Here is a 17,378-nt window from a genome sequence, read left to right on the forward strand (position 1 = left end):
GAGCTATCGATCTCAGAAAAAATAAATTCCTTACTTTTGATTAACGTTTATTTTGAGTTAATAAAGATAACAAAGGAATACACTTGGTTAATAGGGACACTATGCATCTTGGGATGGACGTTTTGGGAATTAGATATCTATCTACTTTGAATAAGCTCTCTTTATGAAACAAGTGTGGAAATTTGTTACACATCCATATCTTATTGTTTCAATTAAAAATTTACAGTGCTAGCACAACTTTTCTCTCCATAAATACTATTAACCACTTCACAAGTCGTAACTCTTAAGGCTTTCGAGGAGTGCTTAGAGGATGCAAACAACAATTATAGGGATGCAATTAGAATGTAGGAAAAAGGGTTGTTCCTATTATAGCAAGACGCTCTATTGGCAACGACATTCCTGAGTTCAAACTAGGAATTTTACTCAACAATGTTGTGGATTGGACAATAATTTATATCATCAATCCCCAAATTCAATATTGGGATACTAACAAAGTGTTATATAGTTTACAATATACTGTCTTTGCTACACTCTTTGATGTGGAATCTTAATTTGTTACAAAAAAGAATTTTGTTACCAGTCTCGCACCTCCTCTGAAAGTACTATTTTAAAACTGGTTATATATGTAATATATATGCTATGTTGCGAGAAGATAACATTAAACCAAAGTGAAAACTTTTCTTAAGGAATTGTTTCATAACACACTAGCAATTAAAGTTCAGCTTCACCTACCACAAGGGTATTCTGAAACAAGATGTGTTTTGCAATACACGAACTAAGGATATTCATCATCTTTTCAAAATCTTTTATAGCTAGAATAGATTGGAGGGGTGGAAGCCTTGGCATCCACTCAAAACTCAATTGAGACCTTTTCTCTTTAGATTGGATCCAATATTATGTTTGATTTATTATTAGTCAAGAAAATATTTGTAGTTTTCAAATTAGTACCTTCATTGGTAGTCTTTGGAGTATATGATATTTTAGAAATAATAGGGTTTTTAGAGGAGATTCGATTATCAATAAACCACATTCACCTTACAAGTTTCAGGTGTTCTAGATACGCATAACATTTTTTATAGATGTGGATCTTACTGTAGGAACCCTTTTCTCTCTTTACATTGACGATGGGTTGTCCCTATCTGGGTTTACGCTACTCATTTAGGATTGTGTACAATAGGGTATGATTTGGTTATAGTACAGATACATATGTCATGGTTTAAGGACACATACGCATGGAAGAGTAAGTGCTTTGATAATATGATCCTTTAGGATGCACAATTATCAATGGAAGCAGTTACAAATTCAGTACTACGGCATTACATTTTAAGGCTTTGGCTTATCTGTACTCATTATAATGGGCTTTAAATTTAAATATTCTTTCAATTACAATGTTTACAGATTCTTATAACCTCGTAACTCTTCTTCAGGGGATGGTCAAGGAAACATGAATTACATTTGGCTGAATTATAAGATTCAACTGATTGATTCAAGTATTTAATCTTTACAGTAAAAGTAGATAGGTTACGAGTTCACTGTGCACATCAAATAGCAAGAGAAGCTGCACTTCATTTGATTTGTTTAAATATTTATATACAAGTTCTAACAAGAGGTGATCGAAGGAAGGCCGGGCCGAGGGTACAAAAACCAGCCCACTTTGACCCTACTCAACTTTGGGCTGAAAATTTCAGTGCAAAGCCCGTCCAAAATCAGACCGGGTCGAGCCGTCGGCTCTACTAGTTTAAACCTTTTGTTAAAAAAATAATAAAACACAAAACTATGTTATGGTAGGCCAACCATAAAGCAATTACTTGTGTGTTTAAAAAAAAAAATAAAATAAAAATTTCATAGACAATTTGTTTTGGAAACAAGGCCCCCAAATTTCTACTCCTGCAACTGCTCAACTAACACTCCACCCTCGTCTTCTCCGCCCATTCCCTTCCTTTTTTCTTCATCGCACTACCCCTCTCTGCTTCTCATTCATCATTCTCCCCATTCTCCTCTCTTTCTCTCTCCTCCAAACCTTCCTGCTTCCTTCAATGGCGTCTCTCTCTAAGTTATCCCTCTCCAATACCAATTCCCCTGCCATCTCCTTCTCATCTTCCCTCTCCTCCACCACCCCCCTCCAATGGCGTCGTACCACCGCACTTCCGCCCAATCCTCGCCGGAAACCCATGAGAGTCTCCGCCAAAATCCGCGAGATCTTCATGCCTGCACTCAGCTCAACGATGACAGAAGGGAAGATCGTGTCGTGGTCGAAATCGGAGGGTGATGTTCTTCGTAAGGGTGAATCGGTTGTTGTTGTTGAGTCCGATAAAGCGGATATGGATGTCGAGACTTTTTATGATGGAATTCTTGCCGCCATTGTTGTAGGTGAAGGTGAGAGTGCTCCTGTTGGAGCTCCAATTGGGATATTGGCGGAATCTGAGGAGGAAATTGAGGAGGCTAAAGCTAGGGCTTCGCAATCAGGATCGAATTCCGAGGTGAAAGCTGAAGTTCCTCCTCCTCCGGTAACTGCTCCGGTGGATAGTCCGGCGGTTGCGCCGACGGAGGGTGGGCGGAAGGGGGTGGCGACGCCGTTTGCGAAGAAATTGGCGAAGCAGCATAAGGTGGATTTGAAATCGGTTTCCGGGACCGGGCCGTTTGGGAGGATCACGCCGGAGGATGTGGAGAAGGCGGCTGGAATCGTGAAGCCGGCGCCTGCGGTCCCTTCGCCATCTGCTCCCGCGCCTTCGCCGGCTCCTGCGAAGGTTAGTGGTGGCAATTATACTGAAATTGAGGGATCATCTGTAGTGCCATTCACTACAATGCAGGCAGCTGTGGCGAAGAATATGATGGAGAGTTTATCAGTGCCCACTTTTCGGGTTGGGTATCCGATTGTGACCGATGCACTTGACGCTCTGTATGCCAAGGTATATATAATGTACCTACATTTTGTTTTTGCATTAGTAAAGATGACAATTTTGGGTTGTGTTCTTGAAAATTTTGTATTACTTTGTGTGTGATCAGGTTAAGAAGAAGGGTGTGACAATGAGTGCTTTGCTAGCGAAAGCTACAGCAATGGCGCTTGTTCAGCACCCTGCGCTAAATTCTACATGTAAGGATGGGAAGAGCTTTACTTATAATAGCAGTATTAACATTGCTGTTGCTGTGGCAATCAATGGAGGATTAATCACACCTGTGTTACAGGATGCAGACAAGGTATGTAGGGTTTTAGAGCCTATGTTCGCGTACTTGATTGATTTTACGAGTTTGTTGCAATGATTTGTCTATGGATATATAACTATGTGGAGTTGTATTGTTGATTGTTATTTCTAAATTAAGGACTTCTGCTTATGTGCAGTTGGATCTTTATTTGTTGTCCCAAAAATGGAAAGAACTAGTAGAGAAGGCTCGTTCCAAACAATTGCAGCCTCATGAGTATAATTCAGGTTTGATATATGTGATTTTGTTCATGGTATATGTTGTCTATGTGCTTAATGTCTCGTTTTTGAAATGAATGAATGAAAATATGCTGTTTATGCATGCTAGGTACTTTCACCTTGTCCAATTTGGGCATGTTTGGAGTTGATAGATTCGACGCTATCCTTCCTCCTGGCCAGGTTAGTTATTGAACCCAAGTTAATCCTTACTAGTCATTTTTGAATAAAATCCTTCCCTTGCATTGATCTGATATTATAAAATATTAAATGCCACTTCAAAAAACTGACAATCTAATGTATGTCATCAGGGAGCAATCATGGCCGTGGGAGCATCAAAGCCTACTGTTGTTGCTGATGCTGACGGTTTCTTCTCGGTAAAGAATAAAATGCTGGTGAGTGTAATTCCTTCCTTTGCACACTGTTTTTCAGTTCTAGCTGATAAATTGAAACTTTGAATGATTATGTACTGGTATAGGTGTTTGGAATTGGTTTAGCTTTATGTACATGAACATATAGTAGCCACAATTCTTACACAACGATGATCTAGAGCCTTCTATAGCATCTTAATTCCTGTCAGTGTTGAGTTTATATACAGAATCCACCTTCATTTCCCCTTTGCTGCAATTGAACATACAAGAGTTAGTGAGCCAAATTTTGTCATGGTTAATACAAAATCTTACATACCTTTACATTGACATTTTTTTTTTTTGGGGGGGGGGATAAAAATCTTGCAACCCCTCAATTTGCCCAGTGTACTTGACAATTCTCTTACCTGACACGAGATTCATACCAAAGTTTGTGTAGGGAGTATTTGGTTCATAGTTCAGTTTACGTAATGCTAGTTAGTAGTACACTTTTCATGTTAATGAAGTTGAATGAGGCTGCTAATAATTTGATTACAATTCTGATTATTTGAAGATGATTCGATCCCTCATGTTTCAGCATTTTTATTCCTTCTTCTGTCGTTAAATTTGTCCTTATTTCCTTGGTCATGTCTTAACTTCATAGCCCATGCTAACTACGGAATACAAGGTATTACAGTATGTCTAATTCTAAGGCTTAAAGTTTTCTCTGGAATAACTGAAATCACCGTAATTGCTATTCATGGTCAATCCAGTTTCATGGAAACCATCTTAGTGTGCTACAGTGCTGTAAAAGGCATGAGATGCCCTAAACCACTAAGGCGATAATATGCTCGTATATTAAGAAAGATCTGTCCACATATTAGATCTTGAATGAATTTTCTATTTGAGTTAAAATGAATCTCAATTTAGCCACATGTTTGAAATTAGAAATTCAATGAAAAACCAAACTTGAGTCTACTCACCTCTGGGATGACTGTTTGATACTAGATTCGAGTATTATGGAGTAAATACATAAGGTAGTATAAGAACAAACTCTTTTCCCGCAATAGCAAGATATACTGACATTGGTGGAGCAGGCTTGGGTCCAGTGATCCTACTTCACATTATGTGAATCAGATTTTTTTTTATTTCATTTTTCCAGGCCTAATATATTAATTTACTGGTGATAGAAAGGGTGTTTCATATATCTCTCTCTATCTTACCTGGGACCAATGTATAAAAACCTGTGCCTAGCAGTTAAGGTGCAAGGTGGTTAGGGTTCAGCGCTTTTCTTGGCCTAGGCTTGGTGATTTCAAAGTAATGCAGCTGAGGTACATAGCAGTTTTTATTTTTTAATATTTTTATTGAGAATGCTTTATTCCGATGAGGAGCACCAAGGTGCAAAGCAGTTTTAATACCAAATTCAAAATTAATTTTGATAGCTTTATTAAGGTCGCTTTACTCAATTGCAGCGACATGCAAAAAGGATCCCTCTCATATTACTACGCCTTGAGCTTTTTTATACATTATCTTACACCCACTAAACAAATAGTGTTTCTCTTCTTCATCTTCTTTTCATCTTATTTGATTTTTATAAATTTTAACAATAATTGCTGTTGACTTTACTGGCAAATTTGTCTACTTTTGTGTTTGAAGAGGTTTTTTCCTATTTGAATTAAACATACTTTGTTATCAAGTTGTTAGGGAGAAGGGAAGGGTGGTAAGTGAATAAAAAAAGGCTTCTTTGTTTGCAAACATAATCAATTGAAAAAAAGGGTGACACAAATTATGAAGAGAGGGGGGTAATTAACTTGGCTTCAATGAAAATGGGCAATTGAGTATGGCAAAATAAGTTTCCAATAGGGTGGTAATGATTATTGTGGTGAAATATCAAGAAAGGTGGATGTTCTTCACATCTTTGTTAGTAGTTTTAGATGGTCTTTTGTTTAAATGTGTGTGTGTGTGTGTGTTTTGTAAAACATCATTGCCATCTCATGATTCATGAACCAAGGCTGTTCATGGGTAGGGTATACCATATGGCTAGGTCCATCAGTCATGGAATAATTCTATACATGAACACATAAATGTTTCTATTTGGTAATTCATAATTATAGTTTTGGTCTTTTTGGAAGAATTTTGTTTCCTTGGCCTTTTCCCTTTGTTCCCTATTACACGTCTTCAGGGAAATGACACTTTGATTTTGGTGGTGGGGATTGTGGGAAATTTTTTTATTTTATTGAAGAGAAGAAGTATATGTATAAAATTAGGGTGGAATGTAATGCCGTAATGCTCGACAACTTAAAAAAGGGTGAATAGCAATGCAGGACTGAGGGAGTATAATACATCTCAGGCTTGACTAATGTTTGACTTGAGCCTGCATCTGACGAGGTCATTGGACTTAGCAATATGTATTATTTCTCCAAGTGGGTCAGTGGAAGATCTATAGCTCATTATACTTTTTTTTTTTTTTTTTTTTAGTTTTTTCTTTGTATATTTTATTTTTTTAATAAAGATATTAAGCTTTTTGCTGAAGAAGTTATGATGTTTGATTAATGTTAATTGGTGAACTTCCTAGTAGGCTATTTAGTGAATGGATTTTGGGCATTTCAACCTCATGAGCATCATAACATCAATGACTAGTACTTGCACATCATCCAGGGCTTGTAGAGGTTTCTTTATGCCTATCTTACCGTTTTTGCTACAATTTCATTGATGCCCTTCTGTAATATTTATTGCTTTCAATCTATGTATCTTGTCTGCAACAATATCATTGCTATTAAGGTTGTGCTATTGAAAGTAAGTGTTTGACAGTTTGAGCATGTGACAACTGGAGTTATTTTCCAAATCTTTACTCTCGCCTGGGTTTCAACATACTCGTACATGAAATCCTAACAGCTTAACATTCCGTGGTTCGGCAGACAAGATTATATTTGGATGGGTTTTTATGAATAATTTGACTCAAGCTGTTAAATTTTTTGTGCAGGTGAATGTCACAGCTGATCACAGAATCATCTATGGGGCTGATTTAGCTGCCTTCCTCCAGACCTTTTCAAATATCATCCAAAACCCAGACAGTTTAACAATGTAGACCACAAAAAGAATATCGAAAGATAACATTACTTAATTTCCAGCCTTGAGTTTATGTTGGACAAGAAGCGGAGGAGCTATTGCTGTTATACAGTACTAGAGGAATGCAGGAACAATATGGGCTACATCAGAATTCAGATACACCTTCAGGATTAGCACTTTGCTATGATTCTATTAGCAATAAATAGATTTTTTTAGTTTTGATAGGATCTTACTGTACTATCACAATTTATTTATCAATTTTACAACACTGTCGTTTCCGATACTGGACAAATAACATTTGAAGTTGAGGGTCTTCGTGTTAGGTTAAACTTGTTTCGATTTCAGATGAAATCAGTTTTTCTTTGTTTCAAGTATGTGATTGAAATCCAAATAATGTGTTCGGTATTCATTTTTTTGTAATAAAGTTCTACATAAATGCTGATAGGTTTGCAACAGAGTTGACCTTCTTCATTATAAATATCTAACCACCAATCTCATCTTAACTCCTTCAAAGACCTATAGAGGGTTCACCATTCGAGTATCCCCAGCCCCCTTTTCACTCTATCGTCCCAGTGAGGTTTTGCAGGTGGCCAGGATTCCAGGAAGGACAGGACGATGAAGAGGAGAGCCCCTTGAAGACACTAGCTTACCGCAGAAGAGTCAGAAAGGCAAGGTAAGAAGAGAATTATGTTACTATCAGTGATATTCAATAATGTGCTGGCTTTGTGCCAAAACAGCATAAATATAGCATGTAACAACTGTACAAATCATTGATCACCAATTGTAACCTCGCTAATTGATCCGTCTAGCTAAATCAACACATAATTTGCATTTATTTATTGGCCTGCATCATGAGGCAATTGTTGGCTTAACAGACAAAGATTCCATAATGAATATAGAATTGTTCTCATGAAGGTTTACAAAGTAGACTATAGGTAAATGTAACTGTTTATCAATAAGACAGACTTCAAACCCAAGTATTTCATGAAATTACGACCTACTAATTTCGCATTTAAACCTATTTCATGACATTGAGGACTCAGAAATTTGTCTTACAAAGTCTTGAGAACTTGAGTAGACATGAATGGAAAATTCAATGTGTATGTCAGCAAAATCTGCTATTTACAGAGATTTAATACCAAAATCTGGTAGCCATAATTTAACCTACTAAACAAATCTAATTATTTTCTCTATTTCTCTCTTCAGATCAAGGTGATATCAGAGGTCTGTATGAGGAGGGAGAAAGAGATCCTGCAGAAGGGAGGTACAACCCTGTTTATGATCTAAATTTCACCAATAATGCTGCTAGATCCTATCGTCATCTTAATCACTACAACGCACTCCAAATAGATAAATCGAAGTATCGGATACTGTTTCTAATGGCTCTACTAAAGAATGAACTCTAATGATCTCCACAATAAACAAATCATTTTACCAGTCTAACTTGATGTTTCTTGAAAGATAAAGCTTGTCGATGTACTGTATAACTGGTACTACAGCCTTGATATACCTCTTCATTCTGAATTCTGCTGATTCATCTGCAAAGAATAAGTTAGAACAAATGAGACCGATAGACAATTTTGCAGGCCAACAGAAGAACAGGTGCCCTGTCTTGATAAGAAATAACTTAGGTTTAAAAGTCTTCTTTTTCCTTTCTCGCTCTATGTTTCTTACAAAATTTGTTCTATAGGATATTTCAACTAAATGCTTAAAGCGAAATGTTGGTGTTAGGCAATGGAAAATTTGAATCAAATGTTGTTTCAATTCTTGATGAAGGAAGAAGCCAATGCAAACTGACCTGTTTCTTTCAGGCTTGTCAGGAGCTGGTCCCTTGATGGAAGAGCATACATTCCAGCAGCAGCCGCAGCCCTAACTGCCCATGAATGATATGGGGCACACGTTTGTGTATAGGCCGATGAAGCTGCTTCTCTTAAAGAGCAGTCACTGCAAAGTTGAATTTGACAGTGTTAAAACAAGATGGAAGTTTAAAGAAATAGGAGGTAAAAAAGATCAAAACAATACTTGAAACATCATTAAGGCAACAACAAAACACCAAAAGGGCAAGGGAATCACTAATGAAACCAATTCAAAGTGATATTTTTCAATCATCCGAATTTCAGATGTTGCAATGATAGTTTAACACTCTTATGTTTATTGATGCAGAAAACAAACGATAGAGTGAAGGGAGCGAAACATACTAAGTAGTCAAGAACTGCTCGAACAAAGCTCTGAGAAGGTCGAGACCCTGTCTAACTCTACGTAAGTTACGTGAAAGGCTTCCTGGACATTTCACACTGCCATTTTGGACATCAACATCCAGTACATTATGTAAGGTAGGATATATCTTTGATGCTTCAACAAGACCACGCACCTTGACAAACCCATCAAATAAGTTAGAAAAAGTTCAATACAATGTTAATAAACTGTACTCTCCAAATTATGGGAAAAAATAAAGATAAAAGAGACTAATTAAGCACTCCAACATTTCTATATGAATACAGAAACATTTAAATAAAATTTTGAAGTAAAAGGCCTATAGTGTAAAGACATTAAGTCTAAATGTTTTGTTTTTGATAAACATTTAGATAAAACATTTTTTTTTGGGACGATATTCGATAGGTATCTTAATCTACGCCATGTATTCCAAATTCAATGGTCAATAAAGAGAAAAATGACTTCCTAATATGTAAAGATTCAATCTCTCTCAAAGACATTCCTCATTCAATGAACCTTCAAACATATCAGCCTAGACTATAATTGCAACATCTCAATAAAAACTCTTATGAAACATCACAGCCTCGTTTTCATGTGCAGATGTCACGTACAACCGGGTACACAATAAAATATACGTTCTTAAGGTTGATCTGATCTTATACACAAACATTTACATCATGGTCATACAATATGATGATCATCATGATTACATAACATTATATAAACAAACAAAATAATCAAAGGAAAAGAAAAATACCTTAGCACAATATTCCAACTCGGCAAATTTAAAAGCGAGGCCTAAAGAATTGAAGAGGACAGAAACCAAAGCACAAGCATCACAAAAGGCAATCAAGTGTAGTTCATCTTTCCCATCCTCAATAATATCAGCCAAATACTCGAACGCCTCCGCAATCGCCGACAAAGGCGTTGCTTGCATCTCTTCATACGCCATTTCAACCACCCTCTTCTCCAACGATCACCATATCATATCATTCTCCTTTTTTTGACAATGATATAGAGAGATAAAAGGAGAGGAGAAAGAGTTTGACACGATTATTTAAAGAAGAATTGAAGGGAAAATAAAGATGTTAAATGATTTGTTTAGAATGTAAATAATAAATCATGTAACATGGAAGGGCGGTGATTTGAGAGAGGAATAAAGCTTAACGGTTTCAAAGGAAAGCTCCTCAACCGTTGGCTGTTGTACCGTTGACCGTTCTTTCTATATTTTGTTTTCATGCACATAATAAGTAATATACTCCGTATAAACTTCTCATTTTTGGTGGCGGATGGTAAACATAATTCGACTTTGGTGCACTTTCCACGATGTTTCTTTATACGTTTATTTCATTTTTTTTGACTTGTAGTTTACGTTAGATCAATAAGACATAGAGCTACGAAATTACTTGGCGTAAATTATATTACGTAATACCTCCGATTTTTATTAGTTACAAATTTGGGATATATTATATCTCACAAATAATACTCTAAAATTACAACTAATACAAATCGGAGGTAGTATATTTCTTTCGGTTATTTATCCTTGTAACTTTACAAATTTTCTCTTAAATAAAAATATCACAATATTTGCAACGCACAACTCTCTTTGTCTTTAATTTTTTACCTCATTACAAAAATATGAGTTAGACTTCAAAATTTTTGACCATAAGATACTCTTTATCTATAAGAGATAATATAGTCATGTGAGATCGATCTTGTTAGATTCCTCTCATTGTACTCCCTCCGCCCACGATTATTTGCACCAAACGTCCTTTTTGCGGACTCCTAGGCAAAACTTTTAGTGTAGTTTAATTAAGTTTAGGCGGGGTTTAATTAAGTTGTAAAAAGGTGGGAAATAGGAGAGGGAAAGTGGTCCCATATGTTTAAGTTTGATAGTGGGTTAAAGTAAGTGGAAAATAGGAGAGAGAAAGCGGTCCCATATGTTTAAGTTTGGTAAGATGGTATTTTTACACTTTAAAATTTACTAAAAGAGGAAAGATAAAAAATTGTTGCACATAATAGAGAGCACCCATTTATGGCAAATGTTGCAGATAATTATTGGCGGAAGGAGTATATTTTATAAAATCTAATTTTTATAAGTTTTACATATTAGAAAATAGAGATAAAACCATTTTAATATGGGTCTTGAAGATCGCAAGATGTCAAATAGGGTAAAATTAAATATAAAGGAGACTCGCTACAGAAGAAAGATAAATTCCTTAAATGAATCCCATAAGCTTGATCAATAATCCCTATACCTTAGGATTACAAGGGAAAAAGTAATGTCACTAATCTACCATATCGCCCTTGTTTTGGAGCCAAAATGACCTTATTCATATTTGTCCTAAAGTAACCGAAACTCACATAAGATAACATTACGATTGGAATTGAACATAAAGAGCCTGATATGGCCCAAAAAATTAAAGTAGACTATCAAAGCCCAATTTAGCAACAACATAAGCCCAAATTGATACGTCACTATATTTTTTGTACCCCTCTATCTCTATATACACCAAAGAGAAATTAGTACTGTTATTAATTTTTTTAATAAAATTATGGCACAATATCTTATTTTTTACATAAGATGAAATATAAATACATACATAATTTATTCTAGTTATTCTTGAGTAGTTACAAGCTCTAACTCATTCTTACTTCCATCACTATCTCTCATTTGCAATTGAACAGGCTTAAAAGTGTAAAACTTAGCACAAACTAAATAGTAGATAAAATTAAACACTTGCATTAACGTGATCAACCAATAAAAGTAGTCCAACTTTCCCTTGTTAAGGTTATCATCCGGCAGCCAATTCGACCCGTCTTTAGTAGCTGTAAACTTGTGCACCATGGAAACCATAAAAGTACTCAAGTAATTCCCTAGAGAAATCGCGGTCCAAAACAATGCCATCGCGGTGCTCTTCATGCTCTCGGGTGCTTGATCATAGAAAAACTCTAGGTGACCAATAGACATAAATGCCTCAGCCATACCATGAAGGGCATACTGAGGCACAAGCCAAACAAGAGACAGAGGAATAATGGCATGTGGGTCGTCGACTAGGCCATGAACAATTGCCGTATGTTTTCTCTTTTGTTCAACAAAACCAGCAACAAAAGTAGCCATTATAGAGATAACAAACCCTACCCCCATACGGTGTATGAAGGTTATACCGCGATCAAGGCCTGTAAGTCTACGCGTTATAGGGATGAGGATACGATCATACAACGCGATTGTGGTTAACATTGAGGATATGGTGAAAAAGGACATTGAACCTGCTGGTATTTGAAATGTTTTAGTGAGGTGTCTATCCGTTGTTTTGGCTTGTTGCAAGGAGAATGTGCTTTGTTGTGCATAAGCTGTGATTAGTATGATCCCAGCAGCCCATATCGGTCCCATTCGAATGATCGATTTCAGTTCTTCTACGCGGTGAACTGTGTTTAGCCTCCATAGGTTTGGTGTCTTTGGGTTGTCTTCTTCAGTCACTATGGCTGCCTTGTCAAGAAATCTGTACATTTATATTTGTGATTAGTAATTTAGTATGATGATAGTGTGATCTACATTCTCAATCTAGAAATAAGTACTTATGTTTCTTAATAATCGCAACACTTTGACTTTCGCACATTCATATGTTTATTTTGGACTATATTTTTTTTACCAATATATATTCCATATATAAAAAAACATTTGTTGCCATGTAAAATATTTTTGGATGAGTTTTTCAGTATATTTTTCATTATATTAATTAACCTTTTATTTTTTTTAATAATTACAAATTTTAATAGTCAAAATTGTGCATTGACATGTGTGCCGCTCAAAGTGTTGCGATTATATATTATGAAACAGCGAGAGTATATATTTATTTTTAAAGTTATCAGCTATCACAATTTCTAAATTAGCAAGGGTTTGTAATTGAATTTTCAAAGGTGGCTTATTACTTAAGGTTGTGTTCTCCTTAATTTATATTTTATGTTAAGGTCTTGTTCAACTAAACTAATTTTTGATAAACATAACTTATTTTTACGTACTGAAAAGAGTTAATATTGCTAACACTTATATACAGTATATATAAACCGAGTAATATAGAATTAATTGAATTATACGATAAAAGTAGAATTAAAAGTAGAATTAAATAATGGCCCAGCCATAAATTGCTAATCACATATAGTTATTTTCGAAATGACGCGCACTATGTGACAGTTATATACAAATTGGCACACAAGTTATTGTTAATCACCTATTTTACGTCTCTAGCCTAACGTTTTTTTTTGCCTAGAATTCAAGCATACCATAAAGCCCACAAAAGAACATGCACATAAATCAAAATTGTTACAAGAAAAAACCTCACAATATTTCAAACTTAAGTCGTAATTCTTAATTAATGGGACTATATTTGACCCAATGTCTTTTGCTGTTTTCTGATAATTTAGGAGCTCATTTGACATTTCTTATAGTATAGTATTGAAAAGTTTGCGGTATATAGAATGCTAGAACGAACATACTATAATTCAGTTTATGTAGCCCTCACCTTGATCACTTGGTGTTACGTACTAGCTACTTGCCTACTTTGTATTAATTTTTTTTGTACGGTACTGAAGTCAAGGTCAATTATCAACTTGCAATGATATGAAAGAAAAGTATTATTAGGGATTTTCTATCAACTTGATCCAATACCAAGCAATGGAAAGACTTCAATTCCATACGTATCACATGATTTAATATAGGTATCTAACAACGAATTGAACCCATCACGCTAATTAGTGATATATCTCATGGAATTAATGATCGGAAGAGCGTAGATACATAGCTTAAGTAGTGAGAGGATTGTCTCAAATCCTTAGATACTTTTATTTGAATATATAGTCTAATAGTTTCATGTACGACATCAATTATTGTATTTGTTCATTTTGTTATTGTATCTATCTTAGGACCTTTTAATTTCTCTTAAATTGGAGATTTATTTTTAGAATTAAATGATTATGAACGAAAAGATTGAATACAAACACATATGAAAGCATAACATAAAGGGCAATAATAATAATAAAAAAAATCACAATAGAGAGAGGAATGAAAGACTCACTTCATATGTTTGGTGTGAATAAGCTTCCCTGCAAAAGAAATAGGAGCATCAAGCCCCTCATTCTCATAGAGCAACCTAGGGTCATTTACCATATGCAATTTCCTCTTCTTGTAGGCAGCCACACATACTTGAGCAAGCCGGGTAAACGGGCTCCCGGACGGATCCAAATGCCGGTAAAGCCGGTATCCGAATACAAAACTAGTTATAGAGACAACCATTAAGATAGTTGGTATACCAAGGCCAATTCCCCAACCAATATTTTCTTGGACATAAACCAAAACCGTTACTGCCACTAACATGGATGCACCCATAGCAAAATAATACCAATTGAAGTACTTCCATGTGCTATTCTTTTGCTTAGGATCCGATTCGTCGAATTGCTCCGCCCCGAATGCCACGACACAGGGTCGGATCCCACCCGAACCTAATGCTGCAAGATAGATGGAGATGTACAAAATTGCAAGTTGTCCTCCACTTGCCTCTTCACCAGGTGGTGGCCTTAGCTTTGGTACTATTGCTGATATTGTCAAGCTTATCATGCCCTATTTTGTCGTACAATACATGTTATTATTGTACAAAAATGGACTTAGATTTTATATGACTATATAAAGTAAACTAAAATTTTTAAAAACATCATAAATGACATAATTATTTTATGAACCGAAAAATTAATAAAAATCTCTACATAATTTCAAATCACCTATTTTTAGTATTCTCTTGAAAGTGATTTGGTAATTTAGTTACATGGTTTGTACTACATGATTTGGTAAATAGTTATGGTGCCTGTATTTCGTGTATGATATTTTATTTTTGAGTGCATTTTATGTGATCTTCCTACTAAACGTATTAATTGTCTATGAACAATGAACAACAATGACATTTTTACACAAATTAGCCTAGCTTTTTATTCATTGAGTTAATCAATAATAATAACATAATACTAAAACAGACACCAAGAATGACACGTGTCACTTCTTGGTGCTGTTTTTTTTTCCCTCTAAATCTTTTTTTCTTTATTTTTTTTAATTCACTTCCTTAAAAAAAAAAAAAAAGAAATTCACTTTTTATATAATTGTGATTCACTTACTTAAAAAAAATATTCACCAAATCATATACAGTAATTCTAATATTCACTTCCTAAAAAAATATTCACATATTTTCCATATCTTTTATTTTATAAAATATTACTGTATTTTATAGTTTTTTACTTTTTGATTCGGAATTCAATTCTAGATATAAATTAAAATTCAAATTTTTTCAATTTCATTGAAAAATATGAGGATTAATTTTTGGTAGATTTTGAATTAACATTATAACTCGTTATAAAATTTTGTAAAAACCGTGTGTGACACGGGACTTAATCTAGTGTCTACTAATTTTGAGTACAATTTTATGATAATATTTTCTTTTCATGTAATCAAATCAGCTAAGATTTACGAATTATTTAAAGTACATATTTTTTGGACACCAATTATGAAAGAAGATGAAATATGTCCAATATTACTACTTATTTTCTACTCTCACGTTATTTTTGTTTTTAGATATTGAGCATACAAGTTTATACTCCTCTTTTTTTTTTTTTTTTTTTTTTTTTTTTTTTTTTTTTGACAAGAAGTTATACTCTTTTTAACGTTAAACTAGCATAGAACATGAATTATCTCAAATTATATTTCACCTTTTTACAAAATTCTTTTCTTTAGTCTACGTAATATATATCTAGTGATTTAAGATTTGAGGATAACTTTTCCAATATTTCAAAACATTATTTTTCTTACATACAACAAGCCTATAAAAAACAAGAAAGACAAGACAAAAACTAGTTTGGACTATTTTAAGGAAGCCCCACTACTAAAACTAGCATTGGATCATTTATCAACTCAATTTATCAAATTATAAGATTTAAAAAGATGGATGTTATTAAATACTAAAATCAAATTTGTTATAATAAATGAACTAAGCTAAATTAGAAACTATATAAACAAATTCTATGCAATTTCCTAATATGACATTCATTTTCATAGTAAAAGTACTCAAGTATAAGTAGCTACAATATGAACATATATAATAAGTGAATCATAAGTGTATTAATATTGTGTACAATATTTAAAGAGAGAAGATGGTTTACGTACCAATTGGTAGATGATTGAAGCAATGGTTATAGTCCAGAATTTGCCGGCAAAGGAGTCGGCGAGGAAGGCACCAAGCAACGGCGTCAGGCTTCCGGTGCCTCCGAAGTTAGTAAGAGTGTTGGCTGCTTTGGTTAATGGCATATGAAGCTGTTCGGTTAAATAGCTTATCATATTTGTCTGAAATCCTACCACGGCCAACTTCTCACAGACTTCATTCGCTGCAAAACATGAAAATAATAATTTAACGACGATGAGTTAGTACTATTAATACCTCCGTCCCTAAATAAGGTCTCCTTGGCATGGCCTTAGATAAGGAACGGAAGGAGTACTTATTAAAACCTAACTCGGGTGAAGAAAACGTACCAAAGATGAAGGGCATTGTAATAAGGCCACCCTTAGGCCTTTGGTTAGATTTGGTGGTTCTTCTACTCTGTTGATGATCCATATTTTCCATGTTGTTCATCATCTCTAGTCTCTGTGCTGTTGTACCGTAGCATATATATGATCTTATATACTGGCTTGGCCCTTTATTTTATAGGCTTTTTGAGGGATTTTTTTTTTTTTTTTTTTAAAGTCTATGTAATGATAGTGGAGGGTAGAGATATTGGTAGTCAATTTTTACAATCCGAAGCGTACGAGTAACTAACAAACATAGTATCAATCATTCAGTTATACATAGAACACATGTAAATTAAAAATTACATTTCAAATCCATAAAACAAAACAAATCTTACAGGTTCTCATATGCTACGTTTTGAAAACCATATGTACGAGTAACTAATTAACTAATTTTATGTGTCTTTGCACACACTCAATTACTATTAATTAAGGGCTTATTTGACATTGTTTTTTGTTTTCTATTTCATATTTTTTTTTAAAACCAAAAACGAGAAACGAGAAACTAGAAAAGGGTAATTTTACTTTTCTGTTGTCAATTTAAAAAATTATCATGATTTTAATAAGTCTGACTAATTTTTTTTATTCATTATATGACATATATCATATGATTTTTGTAAAATAAAAAACCAAAAAACAGAAAACCAAATTTATTAATTAAAAAATCATAAATATCTTCCAAAAATGATAACCCAAAGAATGTAACTATATTAGCAAAAAAAATCATAACTA

General features: G+C 34.4%; 3 protein-coding genes across 3 annotated transcripts; 1 reads left to right on the top strand and 2 right to left on the bottom strand.

Moving 5' to 3' along the window:
- Positions 1-1,871: 1,871 nt before the first annotated feature.
- On the top strand, positions 1,872-7,237 carry LOC145563695 (dihydrolipoyllysine-residue acetyltransferase component 4 of pyruvate dehydrogenase complex, chloroplastic-like). Its single transcript, XM_081624128.1, has 6 exons — positions 1,872-2,909; positions 3,007-3,198; positions 3,341-3,428; positions 3,529-3,599; positions 3,728-3,811; positions 6,747-7,237. Exons 1-6 carry the CDS (start codon positions 2,037-2,039, stop codon positions 6,849-6,851), a joined length of 1,413 nt encoding a protein of 470 aa, XP_081480254.1. The 5' UTR covers positions 1,872-2,036; the 3' UTR covers positions 6,852-7,237.
- Positions 7,238-7,907: 670 nt separating this feature from the next.
- LOC145563696 (ACD11 homolog protein-like) lies at positions 7,908-10,221 on the bottom strand. The gene is made up of 4 exons (XM_081624129.1): positions 9,804-10,221; positions 9,031-9,203; positions 8,631-8,776; positions 7,908-8,370 (listed from the first exon to the last, which is right to left on the bottom strand). The coding sequence occupies exons 1-4, from the start codon at positions 9,996-9,998 to the stop codon at positions 8,264-8,266; spliced, it is 621 nt and encodes a 206-aa protein (XP_081480255.1). The 5' UTR covers positions 9,999-10,221; the 3' UTR covers positions 7,908-8,263.
- Positions 10,222-11,564: 1,343 nt separating this feature from the next.
- On the bottom strand, positions 11,565-16,771 carry LOC145563697 (protein NRT1/ PTR FAMILY 3.1-like). Its single transcript, XM_081624130.1, has 4 exons — positions 16,614-16,771; positions 16,251-16,468; positions 14,122-14,663; positions 11,565-12,549 (listed from the first exon to the last, which is right to left on the bottom strand). The coding sequence occupies exons 1-4, from the start codon at positions 16,714-16,716 to the stop codon at positions 11,664-11,666; spliced, it is 1,749 nt and encodes a 582-aa protein (XP_081480256.1). The 5' UTR covers positions 16,717-16,771; the 3' UTR covers positions 11,565-11,663.
- Positions 16,772-17,378: the final 607 nt, after the last annotated feature.

This window comes from Chenopodium album, chromosome 10 (genome assembly GCF_948465745.1).
Source record: "Chenopodium album chromosome 10, dcCheAlbu1.1, whole genome shotgun sequence".
In the NCBI taxonomy this organism is placed as follows: Eukaryota; Viridiplantae; Streptophyta; class Magnoliopsida; order Caryophyllales; family Amaranthaceae; genus Chenopodium; species Chenopodium album.